The 17,081-nt window shown below is 44.2% G+C and overlaps 1 protein-coding gene across 6 annotated transcripts in view; it reads left to right on the plus strand.

Moving 5' to 3' along the window:
• The window catches only part of PTPRT (protein tyrosine phosphatase receptor type T), a 278,660-nt gene that overhangs the window by 250,565 nt on the left and 11,014 nt on the right, over window positions 1-17,081 (plus strand). For all 6 annotated transcript variants that reach the window (XM_062610067.1, XM_062610071.1, XM_062610066.1 and 3 more), the window contains 8 exons: window positions 651-748; window positions 2,505-2,621; window positions 3,978-4,132; window positions 6,672-6,807; window positions 7,777-7,926; window positions 10,449-10,622; window positions 13,542-13,673; window positions 16,872-16,997. In XM_062610067.1, coding sequence (XP_062466051.1) covers window positions 651-748; window positions 2,505-2,621; window positions 3,978-4,132; window positions 6,672-6,807; window positions 7,777-7,926; window positions 10,449-10,622; window positions 13,542-13,673; window positions 16,872-16,997 — 1,088 coding nt within the window. The remainder of the gene's footprint in view (window positions 1-650; window positions 749-2,504; window positions 2,622-3,977; window positions 4,133-6,671; window positions 6,808-7,776; window positions 7,927-10,448; window positions 10,623-13,541; window positions 13,674-16,871; window positions 16,998-17,081) is intronic.

Below are 17,081 nucleotides of genomic sequence, written 5' to 3' on the forward strand. Positions count from 1 at the left end.
ATAGAATGTTCCAAGATCTTTAAGGCACTCAAATGCAAAACCTCAGCTACAAGAATAAGAAATGCTTCAGACTTAGAAGTGGCAGTGTAATCTATAATGTGTCTGTTGTGCATGAAGTATGAGATTAGAACTACAACAGACTTTATGGATCTTGGGTTTACCTTCTGGTGGTATGAAATTACTTGAGGAGGGCAGTATGAATAACCCTGTGACTGATGAACATTTGGTTACTTGGGGGACTTTAGAAAAGGGCTAATCTCTGCTCATTTCCTTCCTCTTTCATAACTAATAAATACAGAGTGAAATGAAGGCATTTTAGTGCTGCACCAGGTACAAATTTCAGTACAGCCTTAATACAGAGTCACTGTAAGGTGCATCCCATGCCCTGTCACTTATATGTGTTTACCTACTGGAGCCATCTCTGCTGGTTACAATATACCACTATCACCTCTATTTCCAGCATGCTAGAACCTTAAATACCCCAAATACCTCTGCAGGGAAGTGTCTGATCACTTAAAGAGCTCCTGGCTGTTGAATTGCAGAGAAATGCTCTGAAAAGGAGAGTAGGAATCCAGGGGAGCAGCTGAGAAGGGTTGCTGACATTCAGTACGCTCTCTTAAGGTTTCCTTGTGTCTTTTCTCCTGCCCTAGGGCCTATGCAAGAGACAGTGAAGGATTTCTGGAGAATGATCTGGCAAGAAAACTCTGCAAGCGTGGTTATGGTCACCAACTTGGTGGAAGTGGGCAGGGTAAGGATTCCACTTTCCCAACATACAAAGCCAATTCAGTACTGGGTACCACACTGCTGTTCAGGCAAGCTTGGCAAGTGAAATGCCTTTTGCTTACTGTGGGAAGGGAATGAATTAAGCCACTCTGGGTTTTCTCTACAGTGCTAGATTTTGTAATACTTAGCTGCTTCCCTTCTAGACTAATAGGGATTGTGTTCCTGGTGTAAGTCTCGGCTTTAGTGGAGTTATCTACAAATTTATGCTGGCTGAGAAGCTGTCTCCTTTTTCACTACAGAAGGAAAATGTACTTCTGTAATAATTATTCTTTATCTGTATAATTTGAATACTTCTCTACCCAGGAAAATCCAGAGGGGCACGGATGTGTGTCTGGTGTTCAAACTGTTTAAAAGAGCTCTTTAAATAACAGTTCAAAGCCTAGAGTTTCCAGTCACTTCAGAAGATCATTGTTCCGAGGTGGTATGAGACTGTGCGCGGCTGGATCCCGGGGCACACAGCAGCTTGGCCTCCTCAACCCCCACCACTTCACTCTTCTGCACTCAGATGAGCCAGAGGCCCTGTGTCAGCACAAGGCAATTGCCAAAGCCCACGGCGGGAGCAAACATGAGTAACTCCAAAGGCATAGGCTAGACTGTACGGAGCAGGAAGAAGGCATGTCTGGGGTGGCTTTCCTCACCATGTTCTTCCCACTCCCGATGGATTTTGGTTTAGAGACATTCTCAGCCAGAAACTGGAGCTCTTATTTATTGCTTTTCCTGGTGTTTGTCACTTTCCATTGCTTTGGTACTAAGAAAAGTTTAAATGATCATTTACCCACAGCCATTAGTGATTCAGCTGCTTTGTATTTGATTTCCTTTAGATCTCATGGTTGAATGCCAGCTGGTTCAGTTCATTTATTGTTACTTATTCTAAGTTACCTTCTGCTGACACTTCACTTTGAAATAAATGCCACTGTGTAAAAAAAAAAACCCAACAAACCTGCATTACTCATATTTAATACTTATAAAACCCCTTCTGATTATGACTGAAACATAAAACCTGCTTTGCAGAAGCTAATTGCTTCAGCTTTTCGGTGCTGTTCCTCTCTTCATGCTAAAGCATTTAAAAACTTGATAGTCTTTGTTAGCTGTAAATATCCCTTCCAGTGTTTCACAGCCTTGGCTTTAATTTCTACTATTAGTTTAGCACACATCTTCTAGAAGTGGCTAAGCTTGGGCTATATTTATGTGATCAGGAGATTCCTTTCCTGAGCCGTAGCTGAGGCCTGCCACAGCTGGTAAAATGTCAAATTTGTGTCCACATCTGATAAGGAAAGATTAGAGTCAACCAAATTTAATGTATCAGCAAGTATCTCGCAATCCCTGTGAACTGAAATGCTTTGACTAAACAGAGGGAGTTGGGCATTACAGTAGCAATAGCAAGAGCACAGATTTTTCTCAAAGGGGGTGGTGGCAGTGGCTGCCAGGGAGTCTGTGAACCTCATACATGCTCAGGGCATGTATGGAAATTCAAGGAAGACTGTCTTAAAGAAGAAGAGCTTAAATGCATCCTTTTGATTTGCATTGACAACAGAGGAAACCAGGATAACATCCTCCCTGTGCTTCCTATATATGATAAAGGAATCTTGACATAATTTATGCAGTTAATTTTGACAAGGTCTGTACATCACAACTTGTGTTGGCTTCAGCTTCAAAGTGGAGAAAAATGTCCAGACTCAACTTGAGCTAGTTCCTCTCAATGTTTTCTTTCCCTCACCCAGGTGAAGTGTGTTCGGTACTGGCCAGATGACACAGAGGTCTATGGAGATATTAAAGTCACATTAATTGAAACAGAACCGTTGGCAGAGTATGTCATACGCACATTTACTGTGCAGAAGGTAAGGAAGCCTTCAGTCAGCTGGAATTCTGATACAGCACTTAATTTGTGTTCAGAAATCGTCTGGGAAACAGATCCAGAATGTTCTTGGAGATGGGACCTGTTGCTATTTGGACAGGTTTCACTCCAGAAACCTAAATCTTAAAGAGTCCAATTTTGGACAAGTGATTTTAAGTGAACATCTTGATGTAGCCATTAAAGTAGAATCCACAGTGCACAAAGTTTAAATGGATCCAAAAGCCAGCAGTTGATGGTATGCCAGACATAGCGCGTGTTTCACAGTGGCAGATTACACATCAAAAAAGCTACCAGTTAAACTGGATGCCAAGTAGGGTCCCTTTTCAACAGAAATAAAACATAATAAAGGCAAGAGTGTACAAATTATCCCCAAATTGGCAGCATTTGGAAGATTTTTGTTACTTGTAATTAGAAATTGGAAGTGTAAGTGCCAGAGTATTCCAGGTCTGCCCAAGTTATTCTCCAAACACTCAGTAAATGCTTTTAAAGCTTTCAAAAATTCCTGCTAAATGAACTTCAGTTACACTGGGAATATTGATCCAGTTCTCTAATACATGGGCTCCATATGTCATTAAACCACTCTGTGCTGGTTTCAGCGGGGATAGAGCAAGTGGCTGCCTGGTACTTAGGTGGAAGCTGGGTTTAAACCACAACACATTATAAACCTGGTTCGAAATGTTATTGCCAAAAGTCGACAGGTTAGGGGACCGGCTGGTGGATTCTACCTGCATTTCCTGTGACCATAAAATGTCACAGCTGACAGGCACTTCTTTGTTACCCTTGCAGTGTCCATTTTCATGTGCCAATCACTTGGTCTCACCAGAAAAGCCAGCTCGTGGGTCTGGGTACCAATTTTTGCCCTTTTTGACACCAGTTGTAATCTCAAACTGAGACCTTTTGGCAGCAAATGGCAGAAAATCTACCATTGTCATGGGGCCTGCCTACCGTCAGGGTGTTCATTCCCCAGGCTTGTAGCTTCAATACCTCGGGAAGGATTTAAGAGTGACTGCTTGGTGGTTTATGGTAAAAACACCACAGGAGTTTATGGTAAAAACACCACATGCAGCCATGGTTTACTGGTGCTAAAGTCAGTCTATAAAGTGAGCTGGGTTTGAACTCCAAGACTACAGGTTTGAACTGGGAGCTGGCATTCACCTTCACAGCTCTCAGTTGTGTGACCCACCTCATTTGTTACTGGAGTTCAGCTTGAAATCTCTTGGAGTAAAAAGCAGCACAGGACACGTTCCTGGGCATAAGGAGAGCTCAATGCTTGCTCAGGGAAAGGAGCAGTAATCAGAACATGCTGATTGCAGTCACAGAGGCTGTGTTGTCTCCTCAGAAAGGCTACCATGAGATCCGAGAGATTCGGCAGTTCCACTTCACCAGCTGGCCGGACCATGGTGTTCCTTGCTATGCCACCGGCCTCCTGGGCTTCGTTCGCCAAGTGAAGTTCCTCAATCCCCCAGAAGCAGGACCCGTTGTTGTGCACTGCAGGTATGTGAGCTCTTTGACTGAGCCTTTCCTCCATCAGCTTCTTTCCTTCTCATCCGGCAATAATCAGTGACATTTAGTTTGTGTAAGGGTGTAATCTGTGGGCCTCACCAGGAAACAAAGTGGAATCTGATTTACTTTTCTAAAGTGGCAGCTCTGGAGCCTTGCTGGCATGGATTGGAGATGATATAAGTAGGTTTAAGAGGGTCATTTGAATGTTAAAGACTGGTGACCTATACTCTCTTAGATACTCGTAGCAGAGCTGGAAGAATGGTAAGTATTTGGGTCAGCCATTCCAGTTGTTATCTACAACAAGACCTCGCACAGCTGAAGGGTCAATGTCAACAAAAAGAAAGAGAATTTTAAAGCAACTTTGCTTTGCTGTACCCACATGCACTTTAGTTCAGCTTTGTACCAGCACCAATAGGCTTATCAGGAACATTAGTCTGTCTTCCTGGGTCTGGATGCCAGTGCTGTGCATCTTGGACTCCTCAAAGCCCAGGAGTTGAAATGGAAATATCAGATTGAAAACCTGTCCAGGGTCTTCCAGCTAGTTAATAAAAGAGGGATGCCTGAGGAAACCTCACTGCTTGGTTTTCAGCTGTGAGAATTCAGAGTATTGAATCACATGCTTGCTAACTCCACTGCTGCTGCTGTTACTGGTGAGGGCTCCATAGAATCATCACAGAATCCCAGCCTGGTTTGGGTTGGAAAGGACCTTAAAGCTCATCCAGTTCCACCCCCTTGCCATGGGCAGGGACACCTTCCCCTAGAGCAGCTTGCTCCAAGCCCCTGTGTCCAACCCGGCCTTGAGCACTGCCAAGGATGGGGCAGCCACAGCTTCTCTGGGCACCCTGTGCCAGCGCCTCAGCACCCTCACAGGGAAGTTTCTTCTTTACATCTAATCTTAATCCAAACTGATCTTAAAGCCCTAATTTGCAAGGCTCTATATATGTAGGAGTGTTCCTATCATGCAGAAGAAACAGATTGCGGTGTGAGCAAGCATGCAGCTGGTGGTGGGAGAGCAGACACACACAGGCTGCTATCAGAGCTGGATGACTTCAAATGCAAGGCAAGAGACTGATACAAAACCAGAGTCTGGGTTTGTAGCATCAGTGCCAAAACCTCAACCCTAATCAGTCTACACTTACCTCTGAGTGCCATGCTGTGTGATCATGAAGACAGAGACAATGCATCCCACAACCACTTTAAAAAGGAAAATCAATTAAATCTCACCCTTTTTAAACAGTTTTGGATGGGGGGGGGGGGGGGTTTGTTCTGTTTGTTTGTTCTGTTGGGGTTTTTTTATCAAGCAGTGAATCATTTCTATAATAAAATACAGCTAGGCCTGAGGAGGTAACAGAAGGGAATTCATTTAGAGCTCAGGGCCTGAATTTGCTGCCTCGGTGCCAGGACATGAGTCTGGCCCTGGAAGGAGTTTGAAATCAAGGAGGAATTTTTCATTCTTCCCGTTGTAATGAATAGAGGCCATTTCCTCACCGTTATTTATCTGCTTTTGAATTTAAATGACTTGCTTTAAGTGGTAATTACCAAATTCTCCCTATCGATGCCTGGCTGGATAATATCACTGTTCGATATTTATGAAGTGCCAGGATCCTCTAAATATAGAAATGTTATAACTATTTGTTAAAATTCTGAAGAGCTGAGAGATAAAGGGAGAGGAAATGCCACTTATTCATTAAAATTCTGCAAATGAAAAATATCTTTCCTCTATTCAGCAGTTGATTAATCTGGTCCATTAATTTATGGTCATTCATATCTCCTTGCTTTCGGCACTGCTGGAGTTTTCATGCAGCTGAAGTTGCCCTTTTTTTAGCTGAGTTTTCCTTCTTCCTTTGGAGTAATGTGAAGAGACGTTCCCCTCACTCTCTCCTTCACACCTAAAGAGCTTGGATGATTTCCCAGGAGGGAAGAAGGACACAGTGACAGCACAGCTTTGCAGGAGATGGTTCAATTCCCACAAGCAGTGGGAGGCTCTAAACTGAAGGTTTTGAGTAGCCTCGAGCTCCTCTTCTCCATCCTCTTACAATCCACAACATGAGATCACCCTCCTCAGGACCCAGACTCCTCTGGATTAAGAAGGGAAAAGAAATGTTTGAGGTGGAGGACTGAACCCCTTTCGTCTTGCCCACTGGAGTAAAGATGTGCATGGCTTTTTTAAAGAAGGAAATGTTTGGAACTGTGTTGATTTGCAACTGCTCTCCCACATCCTGTGTGATGAGGGATGTGCAGGTTAACCAACCATTATGTAATGGCATAATGATTATTTGTCATTATTTTCTTGGGGTTGAAGAACACAGGGATTTTTTTCCTACTACCCGAGTCCATTCAGGAAATAGTATTTCATCTCATTCTTTTAAATCCTAAGCTAATTTAGCTACACAGAAAAATCAACTTTAGAGGGAGGGGTAGCAGCTTCCAAGAGGAGATTGCCGTGTCCGTGCTGCCGTGTTCTCCACAGAGCCCAGCCTCTCCACGGTCCCTTGATCATGCAGCTCCTTGTGTTTGTCTCTTGTTTCAGTGCAGGGGCTGGGAGAACAGGGTGCTTCATTGCCATCGACATCATGCTCGACATGGCAGAGAATGAAGGCGTGGTGGATATATTTAACTGTGTGCGAGAGCTGCGATCCCAAAGAGTCAATTTGGTGCAGACAGAGGTAGGTGCCAGCAGGTCTCCTCTTACAGCATGCTGCTTTTCTGTCAGCTTCTCTGCTCAACAGGAGCCCAGCAATTCATTAAGTCAACGCTCCCTTGCTCTGTGATGTGATTATACAGAGCTTTCGGTGGCTAAACGTATCCAGATGTGCCCTGAATCACATTCACTGGCAGCTCCTCAGGGCCTCCAAGACAGGAGGGCAAGCCTTGAAGTTTAGGTCTTAGCATTGCTGATTATTCTCCTAGTAGAAAAAAGCTAGCTCCTGCATCCTCTCATGCCTCATTCGTAGGCATGCCACAGACTCCAGTAGTGCCTGGTTTATATCAACTGCACACTAAACAAATGAAACATCCTTGACTCAAGCTTTGGGTGCTGATTAAGCAAAGTTGCTCCATCATGTAGCATCTAGCAGCTGCACAAACTCCTATGGAGCTGTCACCCTGCTGCACAGGTTTATGTATGTGCTTCAATGCCTTCCCCTCCTGAGGGACACCAGCAGAGAAGTGCTTTTAACTTCGCTGGACTTCCCATCGTTAGTTCCAGGGAAGAGCTTTACCCAGAATACCAGAAGTCCAGGGGTTTTGAGCGATAGAGCAGACCTGTTAGTACAGTTGTTTCTCTGGTATTATCAGAGGTCCAAAGCACAATTCATTCCTGACCACTACCTCATGGTTGTGAACAGAAAAGCTTTGCACCCTGATTTCCTCCTCAGCCCACTCCCATTTTGTCCCAGTATTCCTGAGACTGGTGACTTCTGATTTTACTTGCAAATCTGAAATGAGTACATGAGCCCTTGCAGTCAGTGATGGATGAAATACACTCACAAAGCTGTCACCAAGCACACTGTCATTTGTCTCTGCATGAAACAGAGCCAAATGTGCATATTGGGCATGATTTAAGGAAAAAAAACATGATGTTTCATTATCTGTATTGAAAATATGATTTTAATCTCTTATCCCCCCATGTGCAGGAGCAGTATGTGTTTGTCCATGATGCCATTTTGGAGGCATGTCTCTGTGGCAACACGGCCATTCCAGTTTGCGAGTTCAGATCCATATATTACAACATCAGCCGACTAGATCCACAGACCAATTCCAGCCAGATAAAAGATGAGTTTCAGGTAATTTGATATGTCTGTCATTGCAGCTGGTGTTTAATCAATTTCTGTGTGTTATTTTATGATTTCCAGTAGAGCAGAGAAGGGGGACACTGAGTCCAGGTCTCATTTCAGCTGATTTTTGTTATTTTACTGCTGCATCAAGCAAAGATTTATTTCTGAGCATGGACTTCAAACATGGACTGGTGTTGAGCATCCCTCTAGGATTTTCAGCCAACACTGACATAGAGAAAATGTGTAATATTGTAGGAAATTTGGGGCAAGGTGAGTCTGATAGGAAAAAGAGGCCTCAGCTATTTATGAAGAAGCCATGCTGCTTAGTCAGTAGTAAAAAGGTGAGTTTCCTTTAATTGTACAAAATGATTTGAGAAAACATTTGAGCTCACAAAGTGGATTGAGAGCAGCCTGAGGAGAAGGGCTTGGGGGTGCTGGGTGAGGAGAAGCTCCCCATGACCAGGCTTTAGTGTACGCTTCAGCCCAGAACCCTCCCCGTGTGCTGGGCTGCACCCCCAGAGCGTGAGCAGCAGCTCAGGGAGGGGATCCTGCCCCTCTGCTGTGCTCTGGGGAGACCCCCCCTGCAGTCGTGATCCGACTGTGGAGCAGCAGCACAAGAGGGACGTGATGCCTCTTTTCCTCTCTCCCTCTGCAAAGGGACAAAGTGTGGTTTTTATCTGAAACCACAGAACCATCAGGGTTGGTATAGTGAGATAAGGAATGTGGATCCCAACTGGTGACAGTTCAATTAAAGCAAGATCTGGTTTTATCAGGTGATACCACATCTATAGAAGTGTTTCTGGTTCTGGACGCTTGGCCTGATGGAAGCAAAGCCCAACCACATCTCATGTGTCATCCTATTAAGAAGAAAGGCACCGTTTGCTGGGCTTACTTTGTTATGATAGGAGATGAGATTTGTCACCTGTGTGCTTGTTTGTTTGAGATACCGTGGGCTGGAAGCTCCTGAGGGAAGGAAATACTCCACTGTACTTTGATAAGAGGTTCGGTCCTTGTCTAGTTGTAGAATCTGTTTGTGCGGATTTTGGCTCAGATCATTCTTCAGCCCAAATTGTCTGGATTTAATGCAAGAGATGGTATCTTTTACTACAGTCTTTATGAACCAGTTGATCTAAGTATAGATCTGTTGGTGCAATTTGTATTATTTAGGTCCCACTGGCCCTTGGGTAAGGCTCGATGCATTTCTCATGCACGACATGTTGTCTGAACATGGCAAAGCTCATTCTGGAGAGGTTTTGTAAGCTGAATAAATACTAAAACAAGGGAGCGAGGAGAAGGGCATAAAATAGACACAAGTAAATCATTGAGTCATCTATTTATGTGCACTGGCAGAGATCTGAGATTTCGTGTTGCTTCCCCAGCCAGATTATCTGCTTTCAATCTCTAGACTAAACGACTTCAGTGCAGAATCTGCCTAATTTAGAGCAACTGTGTTGTTGCAGCTTTAAACTTTGACACATGCATTTATCTTGGGTTGTTTGACCCATTTGTAACCTCTCCTTGGCAGAACTCAAGCTCTAGGTAAGAATTTTTGAACCCTAAATATTTCGGGTTCCTCTGATGGCTGCAGAGGTGTTCACTCTGTGACTGCTTGGGCTTTGCTCAGGATGAGGACACATAACAAGTGAAACTGGAATGACATCAGATAGCCACTGACATACGACAACTTAAGCAACAGTGTTGAGATGCATCCACTTTTATTCCCTGTATTTGATCCCTGCTCACCAACCTGGACTGGTTGGTCACAAAAGAAAATTAGATACAAAGAAATGCATTTTATCAAGTTATGGGAAAGACAGATAATGATAAAAGACTGACAGCAAGACCCCAGAGCTAAGTTATAACTATGCAAGTGAAGCATTCTGTGTGCCACTCCAAAAGGAAAGTAGCAATGTAAATAATACCAGAAACAAAGAGACTTTCCTGTTAAAAAAAAACAACATTTTCTCTGGGTTTTTATATGAGTTGTTACGATAAATCGGTAATTAACCTGAGGAATCACGGGAGGATCTGAACCCAGTCTGACCTGCTGGGTGAGCCTGGTCAGTACTCAGGGTACTTCTGCCCAGGATCCACATGAAGAGGGAGAAGGATGTGTGCTTCCACCCTAGGTATGGTAGAAGCACGAGGATGTTTCACACCATGACGGGGTCAAAGCTGAAGCTTGTACTGGTGACAGCTATTCCCAACCTCTAGGAAAGAACAGAAATGTTACCTAACTGCTGTGGGGTTTTAGAGCTGGAAGTTGTTGGAAGGTGTATATAGTGCCCTCAGTTGTTGCTGGAGCTTATGGACTTTGGAAGAGCACCTCAGGACAATGTGCAGAATGCAGTGTATTATAACAGCAAGCTCCTCAGTGCTCATTCTTTTCATTCTCTGGGATCCCACAGATCTGCTAGTCCATAGTGCCTTTACAATACATGTGCTGTGCAGATGGCATTCCTCTTGGAAGTTAAGCCCAAGACACTCAGCCCGCTTCTGTCTTTCCTTCCCTTCTCCCCCCTCCTGCACAGACTCTCAATATCGTGACACCGCGTGTGCGGCCAGAGGACTGCAGCATCGGCCTCCTGCCCAGGAACCACGACAAGAACCGCTGCATGGACGTGCTGCCCTTGGACCGGTGCCTGCCTTTCCTCATCTCCGTGGATGGAGAATCCAGTAACTACATCAATGCTGCACTCATGGATGTAAGCAGCACTGCACTGTACCCACTGATCCTACTCTGCATTGAGTTTATTCATTCTCAGGATACTTTTCTGGGAGAAAGGGATCCAAAGCAAAACACTTTCTTACATGTGGTTTCTGGGTCTGACCTCTCCAAACTGGAGAGCCTGGAGGAGATTCCGGGGGATATCTTATTATGGCCTTTCAGTTCTTAAAAGGGGACTATGAGAAAGATGGAGAGAGACTTTTCAGCAGGGCCTGTTGAAACAGGGTTAGGGGTGATGGGTTTAAACTAAAAGAGGGAGATTCGGGCTGGATGTGAGGACGAGATTTTGTGCTATGAGAGTGGTAAAACACTGGCACAGGTTGCCCAGAGAGGTGGTGGATGCCCCATCCCTGCAGCCATTCCAGGCCAGGCTGGACGTGGTTCTGGGCACTCTGATCTAGTTGAAGATGTCCCTGCTTATTGCAGGGGGCTGGACTTGATGAGCTTGGAAAGCTCCCTCCAACACAAACAGGTCTGTGATGCTGTGAGACTGGACAAAGGGGCATGGCTTTTCTCTCCTTCACAGAAAGGTGTTCCCTAGACTAGTTCTGCCTCACACTGGTGGATAATTACTGACAAGAAGTTTACGAGAAGTCTGAGGTGGTGTCTTCCCATACGTTGGTTGTTGTACAAGTTGGAAGAGAAATGTTTGCCAGATCAGCAATTTGAGAAGCATCATTTGTAGTATGGAGCACAAGATTAGTATATGCAGTTAGAATATGGGATTGCATGGATCAGATGTGCAGGATACTTTTAAGGCCTAAGGACATGAGTTAAGCTGATTTGGATCTGTCTGAAGGCATTTTCCCTTGCTTAGTTTACAGGCTGGAGTCCAATAGCACAGGCCATTTGTGTAGGGTGAATTATGTTAATGGTTTCTTCTGCTGCAGTACCTGACTGCCTTTGGACAAAGATGTCTTTAAAGCCAGTAATTGTTGGAGTATGTGTAAATAGAATGAAGGGTGAAACATCTGCAGTGAAGCATTTTGTCCCTAACAGTGTTGAGGTCAGTCTTGTTTAATTCTGTCTTTGGCAAACAGTAGTACTGCTGCATTGAAGAGGTCAAGTCAAATGGTGATGGAATTAATTTCTGATTGTTTCAGAAAGATCGTGATGTTTTCATGGCCAGTATGCCTAAGGAACCTTTTTGGTTTTCCTTCAGAGTGGGTTTCGTGCTTTGGCAAATCTGCAGAAGCACAATCTCTTCTTCTCTGGTTTCTTAGGGACTGGGAATGTGTTTGCACATTTCAGCCCTATTGCCTCAAATCACTTTGCTAATACTTGTGTCATTCCCCACGAACTTCCTGTGAATTTCTATGAAGGAATTTTTCACTTGTCATTGAAATTCACCTTCTGAGATGGTCTCTGGCTCTGGTTTTTCTTGCCATAGATAGATCAGCAGCTTTAAAAAATATAATAATCAGAGGGGAACAACCAAAATCCCACATTTTCGTAGGCTGTTGAGGACAGACCTTGGAAATCCTTTGTCTTTCCCAGTAGCTTCATGACTGCATTCTTGTACTGAGCCTGAACTCTTGTGAGAGATCATCGAGCCCATATTGCCTTGAGCTATCATTAGTTCTTTCACTGTGTGCAGACAGGCACATGCTGGGGAACACTTGACAACACAGTCCTAGTGATGATTTTATTTACAGATTTGTGGTAGACTCATAGAATCAGTGAGGTTGGAAAAGCCCTTTAAGATCATCGAGCCAACCATTCCCAGCGCTGCCAAGGCCACCACTAACCCACAGCACTGAGGGCATCATCTACACAGTGTGTGAACACTTCCAGGGATGGGGACTCCAGCACTGCCCTGGGCAGCATCTTTATTTCTTCTTTGTAAACTTCTCTCCCACCCTTATCTGCCTTGCAGCTCACTCTGTATATATCATGAAAGCTGTGATGGAAGGAAGTGCTAGAGCAGGAAGGGGTGATGGTTACACGTAGGATGGGTTAGAGCCTGGGTTTGGAAGCACGAATTGTCCCAGGAAGACAGTCTTGCAGGCTCCTCTGGACTGTGTTTACCAAAATTCGCCCTTAGACACAGAACACCATTTGTACCCTCTCTCAGGGGTGAAGCACTCAGCATGGGTCCTAGCCTCAAACTGGGCTGTTGACTGCACAGCATTAAAAACCAGCCTCTTCTGCCTCAGAAATATTGTGCCTTATGATTCAGGTCAGCTTCACAGACGGACAGCACCAAGTACTGAGCAGTTTGTAGGCTCACTTAGGCTGCCATTGTTGGAAAGCAATAACCTTCCATCTCCAAGCGCCTCACAAGCATCCTTTGACAGAGCCCCACAGAGGTTGGTAGCACAGTTCTTGCCCTCCGTAGTTAGGGAGGCTGAGGTCAGAGAGCTTTTCTCAGGTGAAAGAATAACACCAGACATTAAATGCCATTGCTGCAGACTCTGAATATTGCCCCACCAGCTCTTAAAGGATGGCTGGGATCCAGATGTGCCACCTCTGTAGCACTACATCGCCAGGGAGCCATAGCAGACAGGGGGGCTAATCCCTTCTGTAGCTACTAGTGTTCATCGCAGCAAAAAAGGATAACATTTGCTTCCAGCTGTTTTCTTCCCATTTATTAATATTTCTGATAGTAGTAGTAATAGTAGAATTAGTATTATTTGCTGAGTCTCAAAATATAAATAATTGATTTGGGTAATCTCTGCTCTTGTGACACTTCCTTAATGAAATGCCTTCATTGGGAGCAAAAGAATCCCATTATGAAAGGTTCATTCACTGCAGAGCGATAACAAGGAGAAGGATATGTGATTTGTATAATCTGGTTAAATGGCTCTGTTGCCTTGCCACAGCCTCCCGGGTGCAATAGTCATTGGGAGAAAAGGTTGATTGAATTTCTTTTTAACTAATCTCACTCTTTTGTTAGAGCCACAAGCAACCTGCTGCCTTTATTGTCACCCAACACCCGCTGCCCAACACCGTAGCAGACTTCTGGAGGCTGGTGTTTGATTATAACTGCTCCTCTGTAGTGATGCTGAACGAGATGGATGCAGCACAGGTAAGTGGCTTTTCATCATTTCTGTCATGTAACTTTCTTCTCAAATCCAGATGGTCTTAAGAGTGTTTCTGCTGCCATATTCTTGTGCCCCTTCCCCTCTTCCCAGCCCAATAAACAAATGAAGGGTAACTGGAAAGTAATAGGTAATATATTGGGCTATAATGAACAGTAGGTATGGACTTACGTATGGATACTTGGCTCCTTCCAAGGCAGCTAATTCTTGCTGCAGTAGACAGGGATACCTGAATACATTGTGCTTGTGGGCCCGTATTTTCCTCCCAACACTGCTTTCACCCCTTTCATATTTGTGTCTGTCTTTGGTTCAGGAAAGTTTTCCCTAGCCCTGCCCAGTGTGCTTCATGCTTGATGTCCCCGTGGAATTTCCAGAAGAATGAAACCAAAAGGGATGCTGACCTCATTTGAAAGATCTTCTCCCTGAGTTTTCCAATGCAGTTCAGTAACAGTGAGAGTGTGGTTTGCACAGGTTCCGGAGCAGCACGTTCTGCTCTGTATTTTTCTCTCTAGTGTCATGTGTAAGTTGTTTCTTGGCTACTGAACACACCATTATTGAGCTTGCCAGGGCAGGAGCTGTTGCAGCTCCTCCTGTAGCAGCATTTCCAGCCACCTTGCTCATGAGTGGCAGAACAGCTTTCAAAAAGGCATAATCATACAATTTGTGTGAAGAGTACATTTGGCATGGCTGATTCACTCATTACAGCACTTGTGCAACGAGAGGAACCCTCAAGTAACTGGTGCTTCATGGATTCATTTTGCATTTGTTTCTGTATTCAAAATCTTACCACGCTTGAAGGCAGCAAGTTTATTGGTCTCTTTTTTTTTTGATGGTAATGGAGAAACCAGTCACCCCATTCATTGAGGGCATCTCCTTCAGGGTGAAGGAGATGGGATTTCATTTCCAGGTACAGTGAGAGCTCTGCTCAGAAGTGTGCTCCCTTGCTGACCCATGGAGTCCCACCACTGAGCTGTAATGAAGGTCCTGTGCACTTGCTGCTTCCTGTCCTGTTCAGCCTGTCTGATCCTGTATCTTGTCATTGAATCCACAGGCAAATTTAATCTTTTCCTTTTCTTTCCTGACACTTAAAAGAAAAATACAGAGGTTTTTTTTTCTGGAAATGACACACTTTCTCACACTTTGTATACTTGGAAAGCAAACCTGTCAGCTCCAGCCAGTGCTATTCCTGAGACTCTCTTTCTGCACAAGATTTCACCTGCTTTGATTTTTCCCTAGCAAAGTTTTGCTACTATGAGGTAATCTGTAGGCACAGAAAAGAGGATTTGGCAATGCACAAAGTCACTTTGGTGGTTACTCAAGCATAGTGTCACCTAGCTTGAGTGTGCAACCCTTAAGATCAAGTCCAACCATAAACTTAATGCTGCCAAGTCCACCACTAGACCATATCCCTAAGGGCCGTATCGACAGGTCATTTAAATACCTCCAGGGATGGTGACTCCAGCACTGCCCTGGGCAGCCTGTTCCAATGCCTGAACACCCTCTGGAGAAGGAATTGTTCCTCAGCTCCACCTAAACCTGCCCTGGTGCAGCTTGAGGCCGTTTCCTCTTGTCCCATCCCTTGTTCCTTGGGAGCAGAGCCCAGCCCCTCCTGGCTCCATCCTCCTCTCAGGCAGTTACAGAGAGAGAGAACTTAGAGCTAAGAACTCTCTTGCACCCTAAGCACTACCAAACTGTTGGTGTACAGTTACTTGCAGGTACTGTATTTGTGTGCAGGGTGTGTTAGTCCTTTCTGTTAGAACACAAATACAGAAATTGCTTATATAAAAGCTGTGCCTGAACTATAGAGAGGACAATAGTTAAAATAAACAGGTAAGAGAACCTTTAATACATTATGGAGAGAAAAGGTGCAACTAAAACCATGTGGAGGTCAGAAAAGATGACAGACAATTTTAAGCAGTGTATATCCATATACATTTGGATGATGGCCATTCACAGACCTGGTCTATGAAAAGCAGATTCTCAAGATGAAGGAAAGGTTTAATCTTATTCTTCTTTCCAATGCACCTTGAGGTTGTTCCTAAAGCATCAGCTCAGCTCAGATCTCCTTGGCTATTGGGCAGGTGCTTTGACCGGAGATGTGTGGGCTGCTTGGAAGTCTGAATGAAGAGTAAAGACAACCTTCAAAGGAGGACTTGCTTAGGTGGTCTTGGCTGGCTTGCTTAATCTTGAAACACTCACAAAGGCAAAGATGCATAGGACTGCATGAATATCCCACCCAATTTCAATCCCGTATGATCAAAGGAATAAAAGGGATACAGAATTACTGCAGCACCATGCACACTTGACACACCTGACACACTTGATGTTGGTACTGGCAATGACTGAGCTTGAAATGCATGAGATCAAGTTCAAATGAACATCTGGGGGTTTCAAAACTTCTAAAAAATTACACTTGAAAATAGGAAGAAAACCCAGAAAGAAATAAAATTCAGCAGAAACTGCTAATGAGACCTCCACAAAATATTTTCTCACCATGATCTACTTCAGATGGATTTGAAATACCTGGATTGTAGTTTGTATGGGTAGGATTTTTTCTGTACTTTCAGTAATATCTGCATAAGAAAAGACTCCTGAGCTGCTTCACAGACTGCAGAGATTGCGTGGCTCACCTGCAATCAGAGTTGCTCTCATTGCTTTCAGAGGAAACTCACCCTCCCTCCCCTGCTCACTGATAGAGCCCGAAAGCTAAAAGGTTCATCTTACATTAAAAGAGCAGTTCCACTTTGCTTGAATTAAGATGAACTTTCTTGGTGCAGGCACTGCTTCCTCATTCACACCAAACCTCTGGTTCCCACCAAATTTACCTACATACACTAATCTTTTATGTTCATTTTAAATCTATACCCCTACGGAAGCTTCATTTGTCAGCCACTTTTTCTGCACCTTCAGAGCCCAGAATTCAGTCAGCTACAAATTGTGTCCATACAGAGAAAGAGAAGGGGGGAAAAGTCAAGCTTTTAAAAGAGATTTCTTATTTTCTTCATATCCATGATATAAAAAAGCTTGTACTGAGGTAAAAGGAGGACTTCTCTGAGCAAATACATGTAATACAAGATGGGTTATGGAATTTGAGCTGGTTATAAATTCAGTGGGAAAGAAGACTGAACATGCATCTCCCTGTTAGTAGTTAAGGTGCTTTCTGTTTCTTCTGGCTTTTTTTCCAGCTCTGCATGCAGTACTGGCCAGAGAAGACTTCCTGTTGTTATGGCCCCATTCAAGTAGAGTTTGTTTCAGCAGACATTGATGAAGATATCATCAATCGGATATTCCGGATCTGCAACATGGCCAGGGTAAGAGCAGTGAGATACCAGCTTCCCTTCTCTCAAAAGTCTATTTTGGCATGAGGAATAGGCAGAACCAAGACTTGTGGTTTA

This window comes from Pezoporus occidentalis, unplaced genomic scaffold (genome assembly GCF_034315485.1).
Source record: "Pezoporus occidentalis ecotype Australia unplaced genomic scaffold, CSIRO_AGI_Poc_V1 ctg144, whole genome shotgun sequence".
NCBI classification, from domain to species: domain Eukaryota; kingdom Metazoa; phylum Chordata; class Aves; order Psittaciformes; family Psittacidae; genus Pezoporus; species Pezoporus occidentalis.